This window comes from Sorex fumeus, unplaced genomic scaffold, assembly GCF_029834395.1.
Source record: "Sorex fumeus unplaced genomic scaffold, SorFum_2.1 ptg000051l, whole genome shotgun sequence".
Lineage (NCBI taxonomy): Eukaryota > Metazoa > Chordata > Mammalia > Eulipotyphla > Soricidae > Sorex > Sorex fumeus.
The window spans coordinates 31,766,081-31,785,739 of NW_026606108.1; the positions used below are offsets into that span (position 1 = coordinate 31,766,081).

At 39.6% G+C, this 19,659-nt stretch overlaps 2 protein-coding genes and 1 long non-coding RNA gene across 7 annotated transcripts in view; all 3 read right to left on the minus strand.

The window, feature by feature from the left end:
• The window catches only part of MEIKIN (meiotic kinetochore factor), a 76,691-nt gene extending 68,019 nt beyond the window's left edge, over nucleotides 1–8,672 (minus strand). The window contains exons 1-5 of the mRNA XM_056124757.1: nucleotides 8,534–8,672; nucleotides 8,327–8,393; nucleotides 7,928–8,012; nucleotides 5,187–5,247; nucleotides 1,255–1,368 (exon numbers count right to left, since the gene is read on the minus strand). Of these exons, the coding sequence (XP_055980732.1) occupies nucleotides 1,255–1,368; nucleotides 5,187–5,247; nucleotides 7,928–8,012; nucleotides 8,327–8,393; nucleotides 8,534–8,672 (466 nt within the window). The remainder of the gene's footprint in view (nucleotides 1–1,254; nucleotides 1,369–5,186; nucleotides 5,248–7,927; nucleotides 8,013–8,326; nucleotides 8,394–8,533) is intronic.
• Nucleotides 8,673–13,638: 4,966 nt separating this feature from the next.
• Nucleotides 13,639–14,871, minus strand: LOC130032721 (uncharacterized). Its single transcript, XR_008793880.1, has 2 exons — nucleotides 14,276–14,871; nucleotides 13,639–14,005 (listed from the first exon to the last, which is right to left on the minus strand). It is a non-coding gene; the product is annotated as an uncharacterized LOC130032721 (long non-coding RNA).
• Nucleotides 14,872–15,468: 597 nt separating this feature from the next.
• Nucleotides 15,469–19,659, minus strand: part of ACSL6 (acyl-CoA synthetase long chain family member 6) — a 67,289-nt gene continuing 63,098 nt past the window's right edge. For all 5 annotated transcript variants that reach the window (XM_056124239.1, XM_056124240.1, XM_056124241.1 and 2 more), the window contains one exon: nucleotides 15,469–16,226. In XM_056124239.1, coding sequence (XP_055980214.1) covers nucleotides 16,089–16,226 — 138 coding nt within the window. In that variant the 3' untranslated portion in view covers nucleotides 15,469–16,088. The remainder of the gene's footprint in view (nucleotides 16,227–19,659) is intronic.

Sequence of the window (19,659 nt, forward strand, 5' to 3'; positions counted from 1 at the left end):
GACTTAGCTGGTAGTTAAGCTAGTGAGAAGCTCTGGGGAATGCTTGTATTCTACTTCAAAATGCCAGCTTTGTTCTCAGTCTTCCTGAGGTTTCTAAAGTATGTCAAGTCCCTTAGTCAGGCAAGAGAGTATCCTGATTGTAAAGAGTTCTTATAATTTTATAAATTTTGATATATGTTCAGTCCTTTATTTTCCTCTCTAGGAAGAAATTGGGAGATAGGTTTTTTTTTCCCTAAGTGTATAGTGTTGTGCTAAGTAGTGGCAGGGCTGATGGTGAAAAGAAGTTACTCATCTTTCATGTTCCTACCATATCCTTTTACAAGTATTTGATGTTGCCAAATTTCAAGTTTTTCTGGGATGCTGCAGTACAAATTCACTTGTTTCTGAGATATTCTTATTGATTTAAATCTTGACTTTCTCAGGTCTTCTTTGTCAGACCATTTGCTATTTTTCCTAACCTTATGTCTAAGTCTGTTCAATTATTTTTACCCTAATGTGTTTTTTCAAAAGGCCATTTTCTGACATTTGAGAAAGCTGTGGAGGAAGGCATGCATTCAATATGCCATCATTAACTGACATCTCCTAATTGTAGGTATAGTGAATATATAAATAACAATTTGTAGAGAAAATTTAAGCAGGGAATAACATTTGACACTGTTTTGTTTACTTTTGGTGTGTTTTTTTTTTGCTCTAAGACAAGAACAGGAAATAAAAATATTTCACAGTTCAAACAACAAGTATATATACATTATTTACAAAACTTAATTATGGCTGTGTAGCACTGTCTTCCCGTTGTTCATCAATTTGCTTGAGCGGGCTCAGTAATGTCTCCATTGCGAGACTTGTTGTTACTGTGTTTGGCATGTCAAATACGTCACAGGGAGCTTGCCAGGCTCTGCTGTGCAGGTGGGATATTCTCGGTAGCTTGCCAGGCTCTCTGAGAGGGGTGGAGGAATCGAATCTGGGTCGACTGGGTTGGCCGCAAGGCAAACACCCTACCTGCTGTGCTATTGCTCCAGCCCTATGGCTGTGTATTATACATATATATAAATCTCTTCATCCTTCTGTGATCTTAGGGATCTTGCTCTATAGTCCTATATGAGTAAGCATGGATCACAGGAACAATGGGCAGGAGATGGTGATACACTGAGGAAGATAGTACTCCTCTCAAAAGAAACATTACTCACTAGGGAATTTTAGGCAAATATACAACTTCTGTAGTGGACTAACAGATGCTTAAAATTACTTTCTCACCAAAATAATCTGATCCTCGGAAGACTTCAGGTGATGGGAAGCTACTTAAACTCTCTTTAGAAGAGTCCATGGCAGAACAGTTCAGAAGAGAATTATGATCCTGCAAACTTAGTCCTGTTGAATAAACAAACAAAAAAGATAAAATTTTTCTATAGAAAACAGAATCATGACTTTCACTATATCACTGTCCTCCCATTGTTCATCGATTTGCTCGAGCAGGCCCAGTAACGTCTCCATCATAAGACTTGTTGTTACTGTGTTTGGCATATCAAATACATCACGGGTAGCTTGCCAGGCTTTGCCGTGCAGGTCAGATACTCTCAGTAGCTTGCTGAGCTCTCCAAGAGGGAGGAGGAATTGAACTCCAGTCGGCCATGTTGGCTGCGTGCAAGACAAACACCCTACCTGCTGTGCTATCGCTCCAGCCCAATCATAACTTTAAGCATTCAAATTTATACTAATGTAGATGCAATTGTATGCTAAAAAATGTAAAGACCTTTTACTTATAAAAGCTTATCAGGTACCAGAGTAATATAATAGTATAGTGGATAGGGCTTTGCTTTGCATATGGTCATCCTAGGTTTGATCTCTGGCATCCCGTGTGGCTCCCTGCCCACTCAGTCCACCAGGATTGATAGAAGTTTAGAGCCAACACTGCTGGGGTGTTCCCCCTGCAACCCATCCCCAAGGATGCTCACTCACTCTTTCTCTTTTACTCAGCATAATAATAGGACTCCTAGCTCAAGCATCAGACAGGGAAAAGAAACAAAAGATCATCCAAACTGGAAAGGAAGAATCAAAACTGTTACTATTTGTTGATAACATGATTTTTCACAAAGAAAACCCTGAAGACTTCACAAAAAAACTGTCAGAACAAATTCAGTAAAGTTGCTGAGAATAAGCAGTGTACAAAAATTTGTTTTTGTACATGAAAAATGAAATATCAAAAAGAAGTCAATACCATTTACAACTACATCTACAATTACAACTACAGACTGAATACCTAGGAATAAATTTAGCCAAGGAGGTAAAAAAGATTACACTGAAACTGTAAGACACTAATGAAAGAAAATGGAAAAAAATAACCCACAAAGAAACAGAAAATTTTTCTGCATTCATGGGCTAGAAAAATCAACATTGCTGATGTCTTTCATTTTTATGGGAGCCTATCCAGTGGTGCTCAGAGTTTACTCCTGGCATTGCTCAGGGGACTACATGTGGTACCAGGAATCAAACTGGGGTGATCAGCCACACAAGACAAATACTTTAACTCCAATACCATTTCTCTAGCCCCTGAAATGCTTTAAATGCCTGATAAATTTCAAATGTTCAAGAATGAGGCACTAAAATATCAATTAAGGACAGAATTTGTCCCAGACCCCACACAAAGGCTGAGTTATATGGGATACCCCGGGGTAGGGGGGAACCCAGTGTCTACCCAAACAGAGCCCTGGCAGTTGAAAACCTTCATACTTCTGGCCAGGCTCCATTGCTCGGACAAGCTTCATCAAGAAATTAATCCATTGAAAAACTCAGGTATGCAGGTTTTGTGACTGAAATCTCCAGGCTTTCACGGGGTTGAAGATGGGTCACTTCCCCCCATTTCCCTGTACTGCCAGAAGCCCCAGCAGTCAGTCACATGCCCCTAAGCCACCATCTAGTCCACCTAGGTAAAAATTTAACTCCAACTTTATCATTCTGCTAAAAACTTTGGACACCATGGAGCAAACTCTCAAACTCTACAACTGATAAACCAGGAATCACACATCAGATTGGATGGGATATAATGTAGAAAGCAACCAATCTTGATTAACAAATATAAACACAGAAGTCTTAACCTACACAACATCTTAGTAATCTCTTATATAAGGACTTAATGGCTCCAACAATCTTCACTAATTTTTATCTAAGGAAACATTTTTTTATCATACTTTCAGCAAATTATTTATAACAAGCAATATAAAATAAATAATTTAGGGTTGCTATGGTGGCAGACTTAAGCAGTAATTGGGAAATTTGGAAATAATGGTTTGGGGAAGGTGGACATAGTGGTGGAATTGATGGAACTGGTGGTGGAACACTGAATGTCTGTAACTAAAGTGATGGCTTAATAAGGTTAGAAAATAAAAAATAATTTAAAAAATAAAATCAAAAGAACTCTAGATTCATGAGAAGGACTTTGTAAATGGTGGTTTTTACTGAAAAATAGACAGGACCATGTAATTACTGCCAGATATAGGTCTTCTCCTGGCAGAAAAATTTCCAAAAGAGAAATCCTTCAATCTACTTGATGCAATTGCCCTGAGTGAATAAGTGACCTGTGGGTTTCATCACTTACTATATAGACTTTACTTAATCCCTTTCCTTTCTTCCTGGCACTCCACTGCTATTTTTTGTTTGTTCGTTTGTGGACCAAACCTGGTGGTGCTCCAGGTTTATTCCTGGCTCTTTGATCAGGGATCATTCCTGGTCATTTTGGGGGACCATACGGGGTGCCAGGATTGAACTTGGGTTGGCCACATGCAAGGCAAACATCCTACCTCCTATACTATCACTCTGGCCCCATTACTGCTAACTTTTAGCATTGCATTATTTCTTACTGCTTTATTTAGCATTGTTTTGACGTGTTTAGCTTTTCTCAGTCTAAACTCTCTGCTTCAATGTTTCTGGAATGCCAGAGTGAAAAAAACAAGAAGCCGTTGGGATAGGAGCAATAGTACAGCAGGTAGGGCATTTGCCTTGCACATGGCCTACCTGGGTTTGATTCCCAGCATCCCATATAGTTCCCCAAGCACTGCCAGGAATAATTCCTGAATTATTGAACCAGGAGTAATCCCTGAGCATCACTGGGTGTGACCCAAAAAGCAACGAACAAAAAACAAGCTGTTGTCTGGCTACACAATGTTGGGGGAGGGAACAAAGCATGAATTGCTACTTTTAAATATTTCCCCAAACTCATCTATTGTCAATAATATTTATACTCATTTCTTTAAGAATATGTAATATCTCTGATTTTTTTAATCAAAAGTGTAAATCAGTTTGTTTTTTGGTTTGCCCACCTAGCTTCAGGTTTTGCTTTGTTTTTCCCCAGTTTTGTTGTTTATATTTTCTTGGATCTATTAGGCCAGCTATGATTAATTCACATACATTTCAAACTTTTATTATTCCTTATCACAAGAGGTCTCTTTTTTTTTAACTGATTATTTTTTTAAATAAAGGCTACCTGCAGTGGTACCTGTGGGTAGGGAAATGCTCTGGAAGCTATTTTTGACAATGTTCAGCCCAGTCATGAAGTGCCTGGGTGTCACCTGAGCCACACCTGGTGGTATGCTAGAAGGCATTGAGTTTTGGGAATCAGATTCAGGGTCTTGGGGCCGGAGAGTCTGCAGCAGGTAGGGTGCTTGTCTTATACATGGCCAACCTGGGTTAGATCCCAGACACTCCATATGGTTCCTTGAGCCTGCCAGGAATAACCCCTGAGCACTGCTGGGTGTGCCCCCACCCCACCAAAAACAAAAAAAAACATTCAGGGTCTCACACATGCAAAGTGCATGCTCTACTTCTTGAGCTATTCCTCAGGTCCTCTCACTTTTTTTTTTCTCACCTTATGGAGTCCTCTTTAATCATTTCTTTGCATAGCCAATTTCTTCCCTTCTTCAGATCTCAATATCCAATCTGTCTTATAAGTCATTCCAAATCATTCCAAAGAAACTCAATTACACTAAAGTCCATCTGTTTTGCAGCTGTTACCACAAATTAAAATTCATATTTACTGGTGTGTGCTTAACTGCTGAGAATGAAACCCAGAGCACAAGCATAAAGAAACACTTTGGAGAAGACAAAAACACTTCTTCCACTCAGAAAAAAGGGGCAGTTACAAATGGTTTCTTTGTGATTATAAAAAAGAAGTTGACATCCGACAAAAGTCTTACCTGATACTAGATCACTATTTGATAAACTACTGTCAGCCTGGAGGCCATCAGTTTCTGACTCCTATATGAAATAAAAATTAAAGACATAGTACAAATTATGAGATTGAATATTTTTGTTATATAATACAACAACGATTTGGTTGTTTTGAAAATGAACAAATATTGATTTTGTAAATTAGTTTCATATTTGTAACAGATTCATATATCACAGATGTAATTTGATATTAAATATTACATCTAATAATAAATATTAAGGGCCACAGAGATAGTACAGTATGTAAAGCAAGTGCCTTTATTCCTTATCTTTATGCCTTTCATGCGGCAAACCTGGGTTTGATCTCCAGCACCACATATGGTTCCCTGAGCACCACCAAGAATGATTCCTGAGCAGAGAGCAAGGAGTAAGTCCAAAGAACAGTCAATTGTGGCCCCCCAAAACAAAATAAATATGAAAATATAATATTAAGGGCCTATCTTTGGGAGTCAACAATATACTTGCCAACTAAATAATGTTGGATCAACCAGTAACTATATATTTCTGATCCACCTATGGAAGGAGGGCTTTTTTTTTTTTCAGACCACCTATGGAAGGAGGGCTTTTTTTTTCAGACCAACTATAAAAACTAAATATTAATAAACTTAAAATATCAGAAATAAAATTAAAGATGAAAATATTTTGCATGTGTGCAAATGTCCATCTTCAATATACAATGAATATTTCATAAAAAAAGAACAGAAAAGGCAGGTTGTAGCAATAGCATGGTGGATAGGGTGCTTGTCTTATACAAAGCTGACTTAGGTTTGATCCCCAGCACCTCATGTGGTCCCCCAAGCTCCAACAGAGTGATCCCCAAATGCAGAGCCAGGAGTAAACCCTAAGCACTGCTAGGTGTGGTCCAAAAATAAAAGACAAAAAAATAGTGGTCAATAAAATGAAAAAACAAAAACAAAAAACAACTGTACCAGCTTTCAAATAATGGAAAGTAAAACAATATATTACTTTTGTTTTGGTTTGGGGGCCATACCAATGATGCTCAAAGGTTACTCCTGGCTCTGCATTCAGGGATTACTCCTAGACAGGATCAGAAGACTACATGGGATACCAGAAATAGAACCTGAGTTGGTCACATGCAAGACAAACACCTTACCCACTGTACTATTCATCCAGCCCCACAATACAGTATTTTTAATCAACCAAATATATATATATTTTTATGTTCAAGTAAGATGCTACAATTTCCAAAAACAGAAGTTTTAAAATACAATTTAACACTTGATGCACTGCAAAGTATATATCTTAGGGTAATGATTTGTGATACAAAACTTCTCCATCAGGATGTCTACATATATCTACAACAGCAAAATCTTGGATACAATCTCAATGCACAACCCATAGGAAAAGTTATAAAATAACAGCATATCTCAGACCAGAGAGCTAGTTCAATGGGGTTGAGCATATGCTCTCTGTGCAGGGGCCTTTGTTGTCCCACCTCATATGATCCCCTAGGAGCAACACCCACCAAAGCACTTAGCTGGGAGCAGTGCCTGAACTTCACTGATGTGGCTCAAACTTCACCCCACCCCCTACAAATTACACTGTATCTGTCCATAAGACTAAACACTATGCAGATAATAAAAACCATATTTTTAGGGGTCTAAGTGATAGCAGAATAGATAGGGCATGTGCCTTGCAACTCAGCTGATCCAGGTTTGATCCCTGCATCCTGTATGGTCCCCTAAGCCCAGCCAAGCATAATTCCTGAGTGCAGAGCCAGGAGTAACAACACATTGCCTGGTGTGGCCCAAAACAAAACAAAAATAAAAAATACCCTCCATATTTTTAAAGATAACTCAATGAGAGGAATATACAGAGTAACAATCTGCAAAATTTAAAAAAAGGCACTGAAAAATGTAAAAATCAAAAGAAGCTATTTAAATATTTGGATGGGGGGCAGAACCTGAGTCATTTATAAGGAACACTTAACACTTAAGATCTGGGGTAAAAGACTTTTTTTTTAAAGTTTTTTTTGTGGCCTGGAAGATAACTCAAAGTTCAGGAGCACATATTCTGCATGCACAAGACACTGAATTCAATACCCAACACCTCATGCCTGAGCACCACCAGGTATGATTCTGGAGGTGTCAACCACTCCTAGGGACTTCATGCCCACGTGAGGTTTGGCCTAAGCAGCATCAGATTGCTGGAATGAAAATTAAATTATTTGGCCTTTGCTGGAAGTGACATATGTGAGCATTGCTTGGGAGGCAATCCCCTCCCCCCAAAACATAACTGCTTAAAAAAATTTAATGCCTTCTGTTGAAACCGCTCTCATCCACTCTAAAAAAAATTTATAGAGGAATAAGAAAGCTAAAACAGTACAATTATCAAATTTATTTCTGATGTCAGACAAGCTACAGTTTTTAAAATCTTGGTCTCTCAATTCCTACTTTTAAAAACATAGAAAGGAATCTACACTAACTATAGCAGATCAAGAAGTTATATGCTATTTTGACAGTAATGAATCTTTTCCTTTGTCAAGGGGGAAAAAATGAAAATGCCAGAATAAAAAAATTCACGGTTTCACTAATGACACCAGAAAAATGTTCGTTTATTTGTTAAAAAGGTTCTTAAAAATACATTTCTAGAAAGCTATAACATCTCTACTGAACACTGATATGCAGAGTTGTGGGGTGCCACTGGGGATTCCGTGTGTCGGGGATCACGGGAGGCACATACATACACTCGACAGCGCGGCATTCTCCTCAGTCTCTTCCCTGGCGCTGGTTTCTTCCAGGCTGTTCTCTCTGGTAAATCTTAACTGAGGGCTGGTAAACAAACAGCACGATTAGTCTGCACGGTCATGACTGACTCCTGTTCACTGTTCGGCTTCTGAAAGGCTCTTTGGGAACATCTTAGAAGAAAAGTAGAAGCAGAATGGGGGGGTGCTGATGGTACGAATGATTTTTCTGGAGATTTTAACATCACTTGCTTTTGCATATCTTGACAAGACAGCCTTTACTTCAAACCAACCAACCAATCAACCCACCCCAAAAAGCCGCTCCCAGAGCGACACCGGCACAGCCCCTCTTGGCAGAGTCAGCGCTGAAGGAGTATTTGAAGGGGTCAAAGGGCGACGCACCTCAGCAGCGCTGAGCCGTCGCCTTCCTGAGGGCTCCGCTCCGCTTTCTCCGAGATCTTCCGCAATCCTCGACCCTTGCCGGCTCCTTGCAGGCCAGAGGTCAGACGTTTGAGGGCGAAAACCCTGGGGTCCCCGCCCTCCGGGCTCTCTGTCCACCCGCCTCCCGCGCCCTGCCCTTCCTGTGCCCTCCCGGATCGGCGGGCTCACCCCGGGCTGCCCCCCTGAGGCCCGAGCCCGGCGGGGCCTCCTCCGCTTTGGCCCAGGCGCCGAGGTCCGGCGTCGGGGTTAGGTTGAGCCTTTGGCCAGCCCGCTTCTTGCGGGTGTAGGCCCGGAGCCACACAGCCATTCCACCCTCAGGTCTGGGGGGGTCCTTGGACCCTGGAAAAAGTCTGGCCAAGTGGCTTCGCTGAAGAGCCGAGGCGGGTCAGTGCGGGGCGGAGTCTAGGCGCAGCCTACGGAACCGGGTGAGGTGGACGCCCAGCGGCGCTGGATTGGAGCGGCTCCCCGTGCTCCTGCCTTTTTATCTTGGCCAAGCCGCGCAAGGGCGTCTGGGAAGAAGCAGTAACCCTGCGGCTATGGCACTGCCCCCTAGGGTATGCAGTGATCATTGATGACCTTTGGCGGGCTACTTGTTTCAAGTTAAGGGAAAGCTTTTGGAAACGCTTTCCTAGTCCAGGTGGTTGCCCTTGATTCTCAACTGATGGGCCCAACACGCAGTACTGCTGTTCTCTGCAGTTCTCCTTATCACAATATTAATGGAAGACTCTAAAGGTGGGGTTTTGGATCTCTGCAGCACACAGAGGCAGCACCAAGATCAAAGAAGAGTGAAGCATCCACCTGAGCAATCAGCTTGTTTCCCTGGCCACAAATTACTTGGGGGCAGGGTGGGGTGGGGAGTGGTTTAGTATTTGTGAATCAAACCAATCATATGAATGACGTTTTATAGGCAGTTTCTTTCCAAAGACAAGTAGACACCCTTAGTCATCTGAGCAGCTTTTGTAGTAAAGGAAGAGAATTCCAACATGGCTTCCTTCCTAGTGCCCTGGGGTTCTGCCCAACGGGAGGGATAACCTCCCTGACACCCACCCAGCTTGAACCATCTGGCCTCATCTCATACAGATAATATGCACAAAAAAAAACAACAACAAAAGACCTATGTCAGGTCAAAAATGACATTTCATGACATTAAAAATGCAATAGCACAGCGGGTAGGGCGTTCGCCTTACAAGCGGCCAACATGGCCGACCCGAGTTCGATTCCTCCGCCCCTCTCGGAGAGCCCGGCAAGCTACCGAGAGTATTCGATATGCCAGACACAGTAACAACAAAGTCTCCAATGGAGACGTTACTGGGCCCGCTCGAGCAAATCGACGATCAACGGGAGGGCCATCCCTCCATCCCTCCAAAGACAAAATTACAAAACCTCAGGCTTTTCAGTAATACACCAACATTGTGTGCGCATGTATCTGTATAATAGTTTCATCCACAATTTTTTAAATTCATGAAGATTTTTTAAACCTCCTTGTTAGAACGAATGAGAATAATGTGATCATTAAAACTTAATTTTGTAAAGGACAGTAGGAATTCTTACCTGATTAGATAGTGCATTGTCACTGAATCAATACCTCCTTACTCTAGTTAGGCAAGGTCCTAGAGATGCAGAAGTGAATTAGAAATGGTCTTTTGATCAAGAATCTCAGTTTAAAAAAAATCAGTTTTGTTGCATATTAAAGCTGTTCATACACTTGGATGTTACTTTGTTTAGTCACATTCATAATATGTGATAGTTTCTAGTTCACTGTTTCAAGTCTCTGGGTTCCACTTTTTCCCTTTGTGAGCAAAAGATGTGAAAAAACTTGATTCTTTAAGGCCATTTGGAAAGTCAGCTTAGAAATTAAAGAAATACCGAGTGAAAGGAAAACAGCTTAAAACACAAGTGAATCTGCCCTTTTGTAACCCTGTTCCCTAAAACTCTGTTACTATACTGATTCATGCCATCTGGTAACAATTTATAGGAGTTAACATATAAAGTCTGAAAACCACGAATGGTCTTCCCTGTGATTTCTTGAACCTCTGAGAAGATGACCTAGTTTACCCCTCATTTTATGGCTGAAGAAATCACATCTTAAAGACGTTCATTATGCAAGGTGGTTGGCACAGGTGTCATGAGTCTCTTGATACTTATTTAGTACACTTGTTATGTTCCCATGCAGGAAAGGAGCAAGGAAAAGAGCCCAGAATCCTTGATAGCAAGGCTAGGGGAAGGAATGAGAAAGAGTTGTTTTGTTTAAAAGCTTCACATAGAGTCATCCTATAAAATGGGAAGGAACAGTTGGATGAGTTACATTTGGTAGAGTTGGTAGAGATATTCCAGCTCAGCTGTCTCTCCTAACTCCATTCTCAAATACACAAACATCGTTGCACACATTTAACCCTAAGTATTCATTTGAATGTTTTCTTTCATTTAAATCAATTCTCAGAATTTCAAGACTCAGAATTTCTACCATTTCTCTTGAGTCATGAAATGGATTTGATCAAATTTGGAATGATCATGGAGCTACTAAGTTCAGGGGGGAAATAAATTCAAAATTTTGAAGAGATTGTTTTTTAGGATCTAACTGAAAACCAGTATTTCTTAGTTGACAAGAATGGAAAAAATCAGTGGCATAAGGAAAGTCACTTCAGATATTATAATATTAGTGGTATGCAACATCTAAAAAGGACCAGCGTTTGTTGTTGTTTCTTAATTGTTTCTTGAGCAGTCACCAGATCACCTGCACCTGTGGCAGCATCAGGCCACTCAGAGGGACAATCAATAAGTTAACCATGAGAGAAGCTTCTCGCAGTAAAGGATTGTTGAGCTTCATTTTAAGATTTAGGAATTGAACAGAAGGGAGGAGATTAAATTAACTGGGTGTTTTAAGAAAAGGGGACTCAGTGCCATGGGAGAAACAGAAATGCATGATGTTTTTAAGGCACTATACAAAATAGTTGGTATGACTGGAGCCAAGGCTTCATGGGGGAAGGGCAGAAGAGAGCTAAGGCCTGTGTGCTGAATCAGGGAGTCTGAACTTTGTTCTGGAAACTATGGGAAGTCACCAGAGGAATATTAAACAGGAGAGTAGCACGACTAGATTTTCAATTTAGAAACAATGCCCTGACTAAAACGAGGACGGTGAAATTTGAAGAAGCTGGAGGTATAACCAGGAAGACTAAGAAAGGCACTGTAATGATCCAGACAAGACATGAATGACTCCAAGGAAACTAAAAGCAATGAGAGAAGTAGGATTTGCATGATTTAGTAATGAATTATAAAAATTATCTCTGATAATTTGCATAATTTAGGTATGCACTTTTAAGGAAGATGTATCTGTTAACTTGCAGGTGGATGTGTGTGTGTATGTGTGTGTGTATGTGTGTTGTGTTTTAGGACCACACCTGACAGTGTTCAAGGCTTTCTTTGGGCTATGTGCTAAGGGATTATTCCTGGCAGGACTCAGGGGACTATATGGGGTGCCAGGGATCAAATCCCGCTTAGCCACATACAAGACAAGCACCTTACCTACTGTAATATCTCTCCAGACCCGTAACTTGCTGGTGGGTAAAAGACTTAAAGGACACTCTTTCAAAATCATCATTATGAAAAATGTGTTCTCTTAAAAATATAAAAATGATATGAATCTAGGACACATATGGTAATAGGGAATGTATAAAGCAAAGGAAAACCTCTCTAGAAAAATCAAGTTTTGGGGGTTGGGTGGCCTTCTGAGAGAGAGGGTCTAGGATAAGATAAGGTGGTATAATGAGGTCATGTTTTCAAAGAATTTAAATAACAAACTTACTAGCATTATAGGATTATGCTCTATAAATACATATCTTGCAGTAATTGTATACAACTTTGAGAAAGAAGTCTTTATTTTTTACAAAAGTTTTCATAAATGCATTTTATATTTAATATGCATGCTACCATAATAAAACTAAAAATATAATTACATGAAGATAATTTATGCATATTTTAAAAGTAATCTTTTAATATCAATTTAAAAAATTGAAATAAGCAATTCTTAAAAAAAATATGCATTTCCCCATGCAGTTTTTGTGATGATATAACAATAAAATATTGACTAATCAATCAAATGAATGTTTAATAGTTTCTGCACTTCATGAAAATCTTTTGAGTTTGGTTCTATGTTTAGAAATGCTTTCAGGTACTTATGTATTGCTATAGGTTATAACCATTCATGTGTCCTAACTGAAGAGTTTCTCATTTAGGACTTTTTCTTCACTTGAATGCTAATTTCCTTTTTTAGTGCATTGAATACTAGGTTCACACAAACTTGGAACATACTTAAGGGGAAGTTCAGACTACTAGGATAATTTTTTGTGTGTAAATGCTTTCTTAAAAATAAAAACAGGAAAAAAATTAATTGCATATAATTATTCATTTTTTTCCTGAGATATTAAGCAAATCTTTAGGTAGTCTGTTTTCATGCAGAAATACATTTCCCCATTCTTTACATTCATTTCACAGTATTTTAAGTTCTAAACTATATCACATTGGTGCTCTGTATTTTTGAAAATAAGGAATTCTTCATGCACATGTCTATGTGTGCATGTATGTATATGTAAGCATGTGTGTGTGCACATGTGTTGCCAGGGATTTAACCCAGGACCTTTTATGTAAGAGGCATGATCTCTACTACTAAGCCAAATTTCCATTTCAAGAATGATTAATTTTCTTTAATTGGAAAAAGCACTGGTTTATTGTATGGTTATAAAATAAAATTAAGGGGTTATAATATAACCTCACTATACAAATAGTAATGGGAATGTCTATTTTTCTCATGCTTGCAAATTTACCTAAATATAGAAGAATAGATTAACTTGCTCATATAAGCAAGACATGGTATGTTGACTCCTTGGGTTTTTGAGTTTGTGAAGTTTCTAATATGTGGAGCTAAGCCTATGCATTATACCTTGTCAGAGTCCTATCTCATCTGGAAGGGAATATAATATAAATATATCCTTTACATGAAAGGAAAGAAGTATATATCCTATAATATAAATATTAATTTGTGAACTATGAGGATTGCCAGCATATTAAATGTAACAGATAAAAGACCAAACATTTAAGAACATGTTTATGCTTTAGAAATTGATTTCATTAGACATAAATAGGAACTGATATCCAAGAGGAATATAAATGTGTTATATCCATAATAACCTTTTTCTACAATGGTCCAAAAGAAATAAACTTTTCCCCAGAATAAAAATGGGAAATCTGAAGAAGGATTTTTTCATTAACACATATTGTTTAATTTTCCTTTATTAAAAAATTAGTGGCGTTAAACAGAGAAATCAATAACGTACATGCAACATATTTGGGGCCAACGTTTGTTTCTCTCATCACAACCTATTTATTGGCCCCTATGTGATGATTTTCACGTGGGTCAGGATCACTAGTGGAAACAAAGAGTTTAAAGTGAGAAAAAGAAGAAATGTTCAATTGTCCATGACTTTTCATTTCTAACTACTATGAGGCATGAGTCAAGTAAAATTGTTGTTTTAGATTGCTTATATTACCCTGTACCTTTGGAAACAAAGCCAACTATGAAACTTTAGTTAAATGGAAAGATTACAGGTAACAGTTCCATTGTTTTTGAAATGGAAAAATACCTGCCTTGAAACACACTGTCCATTGTCACTGTCCTCCTGTTGTTCATCGATTTGCTCGAGCAGGTCCAGTAACGTCTCCATTTTGAGACTTGTTGTTACTGTGTTTGGCATATTGAATACATCACAGGTAGCTTGCCAGGCTTTGCCGTGCGGGCAAGATACTCCCGGTAGCTTGCCGGGCTCTCCATGAGGCGCGGAGGAATCGAACCCGGCTTGGCCGGGCTGGCTGCGCGTAAGTCAACCGCCCTACCACTGTGCTATCGCTCCAGCCCACCTTGAAACAGTATGTCTAAATAATTCAGTTAAGCATTTTCTCTTTTGATTACTCAACATATAGTAAACATAAAACACTAATGTCCTATAAATGTGTCCTCAGACATTTTTAGTATCCATTTTGAAATCTTTAAAATTAATGTTCATAGAACTGGCTCATTTACTAAAAATGCAATTTGTAAGTACAAGTGATGGATCCGAAGAAAGAATGCACCAGAGGCAACTGTAAATTATTGAATAAATCCATCAAAAAACTGTGGTTTTCTAGAAATAAAATAATTGTATATTACTGATGTAGTTTCATCCAGTGGCTGGATGCAGTTTTTAACCAACAGAATTTATTTAACAGCTCAGATTTACTGTAGTGGAAAGATTCTCTACTCTGTGAACAGTACCTCACCTCTGCCTTCAGGGTCTTCTCCTTACTGAAGAGAATTGTCCTAGGGACTGTTCCTCCATCAGATGTACAATCGGTAGCTTGAAACTGAATTGCTGTCCATGTTGGCTTTAATTATATAAGACTAGTGGCTCCTAGGTCCAAGAACATCTATGGGCTTAAGTAGCTTTCTAGGGGTATTTTGAAGAGGCTTGTCAAAGTTACATTGCTAAAAAATTATTTTATTTGAAACTAACATTTCTTCCTCCAAATATGCATAACACCCGATGGTGTTACTGCAAGAAAGTGAAATTGTTCAGAATTATAGTTATACTGAGTTTTTCACGCGTGGCATGGACATATTAAGAAGAGAATACTGGTACAAGCCAGTGAGGAATATTAATACATTAATTGCTACCCAAACTGAGAAATAATTTTGGGTTTCTTCTCCATTTTCCCCAAAGGTCCTTTCAACAAGAGAGTCAAAAGATATCCTTTAGAGTTTATTGTGGTCAGAAGTCCATGAATATGATATTATCATGTCAAGTTTGTTTAACTTTTTTTTTTTTTGGTCATATCGGTGGTGCTCAGGAGTTACTCTCGGCTCTGCACTCAGAAATCACCCCCGACTGACTCAAAGGACCATAGGCAATGGTGGAGATCAAACCAGGGTCAGCCATGTGAAAGGCAAACATCCTATCAGTTATACTATTGCTCTGGCCCCATATCCTTGAGTTTTGTGTTATATTTTTCTATGTAATTTATGAATTCTAACTGAAATTAATAGATGAGAAAATGTGTTAAAATATTTTGTTAAGTGCTGTGTTAGCATCACAGTTGTTTTAATAACATCTGAACTTATATTTTTCAGGGATGAAAGTAAAAATTCGAAAACTTTCACATCAATAAGGATTGTCATATTTAAAGAATCCAAATTCTAGAGAGTGAGCTATCATGTTTTGTTTTAGCATGATTTTGTACATCTGTTTTTAATTTTTTAAGTCTGAATTCATTGCAATTTGACAATCAGTTATTGAATGAGGTAGTCCATATTGTCTATGTATTTGCTGTATCTGTTACTTATTCCACAAATAATTAAGTACAATATATCAGTTACTTTTTCTTTATGTTTAATAGTTCTGTGAACATTGAGAATATATTACTTTTAGTGGTACACAGTTTTTGAGAAAAGTCTTGATTTTTACATTGCCATTTGCAATATTTTAGCAGCTCACTACAATCCATTTTAATAAAAATAAAGTGTACTCAGTGATGATAGAGAAAATATTGTTAAAGACCTCTCGGGACAGGAAAAGGCTGTCATATGGTCATGTACTTATTCACTTTCAGCTGCACCATTAAGCTGACTCATTACTTTCAGGAGTAACTATAATATTGCTACACAGTCCATTACACTGAGAAGAACTTTCCTTGAACTTCATATGGAGATTGAGTAAAGCTCTTCTATTTGTTTTTTGAAGTATTCTCTCAGCTCAGGTCTCTTAGCTTTTAGTGTTGGTGTCAGCAAGCCATTTTGAACTGAGAACATGTCGCGGTGGATGTGAATGGCTTTAACCTAAAAACCAAATGCAGAATATATCTTTATCAGGCATATAACACAGCAATTATGTATAAATGATAAAATGAACAGGCATATGGGAATAGATATATTGCTATGAAAACACTATGCTTAAAAGTCAAAAGCCTATTTGGCACATCTGAAAGTCACCCACCCCCCTTTACCCACCCTCACCCTTGCTTCCACTCCTTCATTTAGCCAGAAATGACTGGTTGCTTTTCCAGTGCCAGGCACTAAGAAAACAGAGAAATGAGTACCTTTGTCATCAAGGGGTGCTCATTTGCATTTCATGTTGCAGATACACTGGGTAATTATTAGACACTACAGTATATACAGAGTGAAGAACACCTAACTCAGTTATGAGAAAGGCGAGAGAAGAGCAGTCGGGGAAGAGAGTAAGTGTGGGTGGAAAGGAGGAAAAGTACGTGGTGAGGCATTTAAGGTAGGTGGTGAGGCATGTAAAGGGAGTTTAAGGCAGAGATAACCCCAAGAATAAAGCTAAGGGGAGAAGACTTGGCAATGAGGGAAAGAAAATACAAATGAAATCTTGTTTAGTGACTTAGGGTCAGAAGTAAAGAGATGAAGAGAGGAATCTGAAGTGGTAGATGGGACAGTTCGGAAGGGACTCAAACTCCACTGAAGGGAGCAGAAAGGCACTGAAGAGTCTTATGCAGGACTATGACATGTTAATCCAGAACATTTCAGAAAGATCTCTCCCACAGAAATGCAAAAACAACTGTTAGGACAGTTACGGTCAGAATAGAATCCATAAGAGAGAAAACTTAGGACAGTGGGAGCAACAGAAGCAAGCAGTTCTAAGAATCACTTGATCACTTGACATCCCATTACTCATCGATTTGCTCGAGGGCGCCAGCAACATCTCCATCTGTCCCTGTCGAGTGATAGTGTAGCCCAATGGCATATGCTCACTCCAGGAACACGAGGGCCTCAAACCATTCATTCGGGGTCTTGATGAAGAAGTCTGACCATTCCATACGTGGGCGGCCACGCATTCTTTTGACGTCCCGTGGAATCCAGTCAGTAACAGCTCTAGTCTAGAGGTCGTCTTCAAATTGCATTACGTGTCCAATCCATCTGATTTTCGATGCCTTGGCAAATGAGACAGCATTTGTTCTAGATTGTCGACAGAGGTTGGAACTCCAGATTCCTTCTCTCACTTGAGTGAAGCATGATACTTCAAGCATAGCTCTTTCAATTCCTCTTTGGGAGACCCAAATAGCGTTCTCATCCTGTTTTCATAGGCCCCAGGTCTCTGAGGCGTATGTTAATGCAGGAAAAATGGTGGAGTCAAAGACATGTGCCCAGAGCCAGAGTTCTTTGTCCTCTTAGCTATTTCTTCCATGCTCTTGAAGGCATTCCAAGCTGCTCTCTTCCTCCTGCACAACTCAGGTGCCAGGTCATTCGTCACATTGAGTTATTGACCTAGGTACACATAACTGCTGCATTCAGACATGTTTGTTCCATTGAGAACAAATGGAAAGTCAGTAACTTGTCCATTTTTCATGAACATTGTCTTGGTGAGATTCAGCTGCAGTCCAATATTTCCACACTCACGGTAGAAGCCGGCCAGCATTTGTGCCGCTTGGCTAATGTTTGGTGTTATTAGAACGATGTCATCAGTGAAGCAGAGGTGGTGTAGTTGCCGACTGTCTATCTTCACTCCCATTCCTTCCCATTCCAGTCATCACATGATGTTCTTGAGGGTGGTACTGAAGAGTTTTAGTGAAATGCTATCGCCCTGCCGAAATCTCTCTTTATGTCGATGATCATTTCCTTTTAGAATGGTGAGATCCTGGTAGTGAATCCGTAATATAGCTCATGGAGGATCCTGATGTACTGAGTTTGAATGCCCTGTTTGGCTAGGGCTTCAATGACCGCTTCAGTCTCAACAGAATCAAAGGCCTTCTTTAAATCAATGAACATTCTTTAAATCAATGAACAACAGAGTGGCATCTTGAACTTCTGAGAAACCTCAATGAGCTTGGTCACTGTATGGATATGGTTGATCGTGCTGAATCCTTTTCAGAACCCGGCTTGCTCGCATGGTTGTCCTTCATATAGTGTTCTGCCAATCCTATTCAGGATGACTCAACTGAACAGCTTGTAGATGACAGACAAAAGGCAGATCAGGCGATAGTTGGCAATGTCATGGATGTCTCCCTTCTTGTACAGCAGAATGGTCCTGCTGGTTTTCCATTGAGACAGAACCTTGCATTCAGATAGGTAGTGTGTGAAGAGCCGAGCCAATGTATTGATGAATACTGATAGGATATTTTTCAGGTGTTTGGGTTTGACCCTATCTGGACTGGGTGCTATTTGCTTCTTTACCAATGAAATGGCATGTTGGATTTCGGAAGGGAGAACATTGGGAATGACATATCCATTCTGCAGAATTTGGTATATGGGCAGGTGGATGTGGCTATCGAAGAGATCCGAGTAGAGGTCATGGATAATCTTCTCCATTGCCCTTCTAGAACATGTGATAGATCCATCAGGACGTCAGAGGACAGTCATCTTGGTCTTGTAGTTGGCAAAGAACAGGCGGGCATTGTGAATGCTTTTCCCAGCTTCTGCCGCATCTTCCAGCACTGCTGTTTTTCTCTCTTTGAGGTCTTCCTTTATAGCTTCTCTGCACTGCTTTGAGATCTCAGACATTAGCTTGTGGTTGCCTGAAGCTCACACCAAGTCACGTTGGCAAATGAGCTGAGAGTTTCTGAAGACAGGCATCTTTTTGTGGCTTTCTCTCTCTCGGCATTCCTCACACAATCATGGAGGTGCTGAAGCAGTCGATTGTATTTTTCATCGATGCCAATGTTGCTGCAATTGTGCCAAAGAGTTCCCAATTAGTGGTCATTCTGGGAGTTCTCTTCTTAAACTTTTCAGCCCTTTCTCCCTTTTCTGTGAAGTAGAATTTTGCATGAAGAAGACCATGGTCTGATCCCGTTCGGAATTTTGGGACAACAGCGACATTGGTCAGGCAAAACCGTCAACTGAATATGATGTGGTCAATTTTGTTGTGGAACTGTCCAACGGGAGACTCCCATGTCCAATGTTTAGATTCGGCCTCTGGAACTGTGAGTTACCATGGATAATCTTGGTTGACATGATGAACTCAGACAGTCTCTCGTGCTATTCGTTCCATTCTAGGCCATGGGTCCCAATGTGGAGTCCTTCGGCTGATCTTCTCGGTCCTATCTTGGCATTAAAATCACCAACAATGATATTGTGGAGGGTGTGTTCTTTATAGAATTTATCCAGCTTCATGTAGAACTTCTCAATTTCTTCTTCATCATAGTTGGATGTTGGTGCATGGACAACAAAGATAGAAACTGCCAGCAATGAGCCACATCTATTCAAGTATATGCATCTGATTCAGGATGTTAGACATTTGAATGAATCAATGCTCATG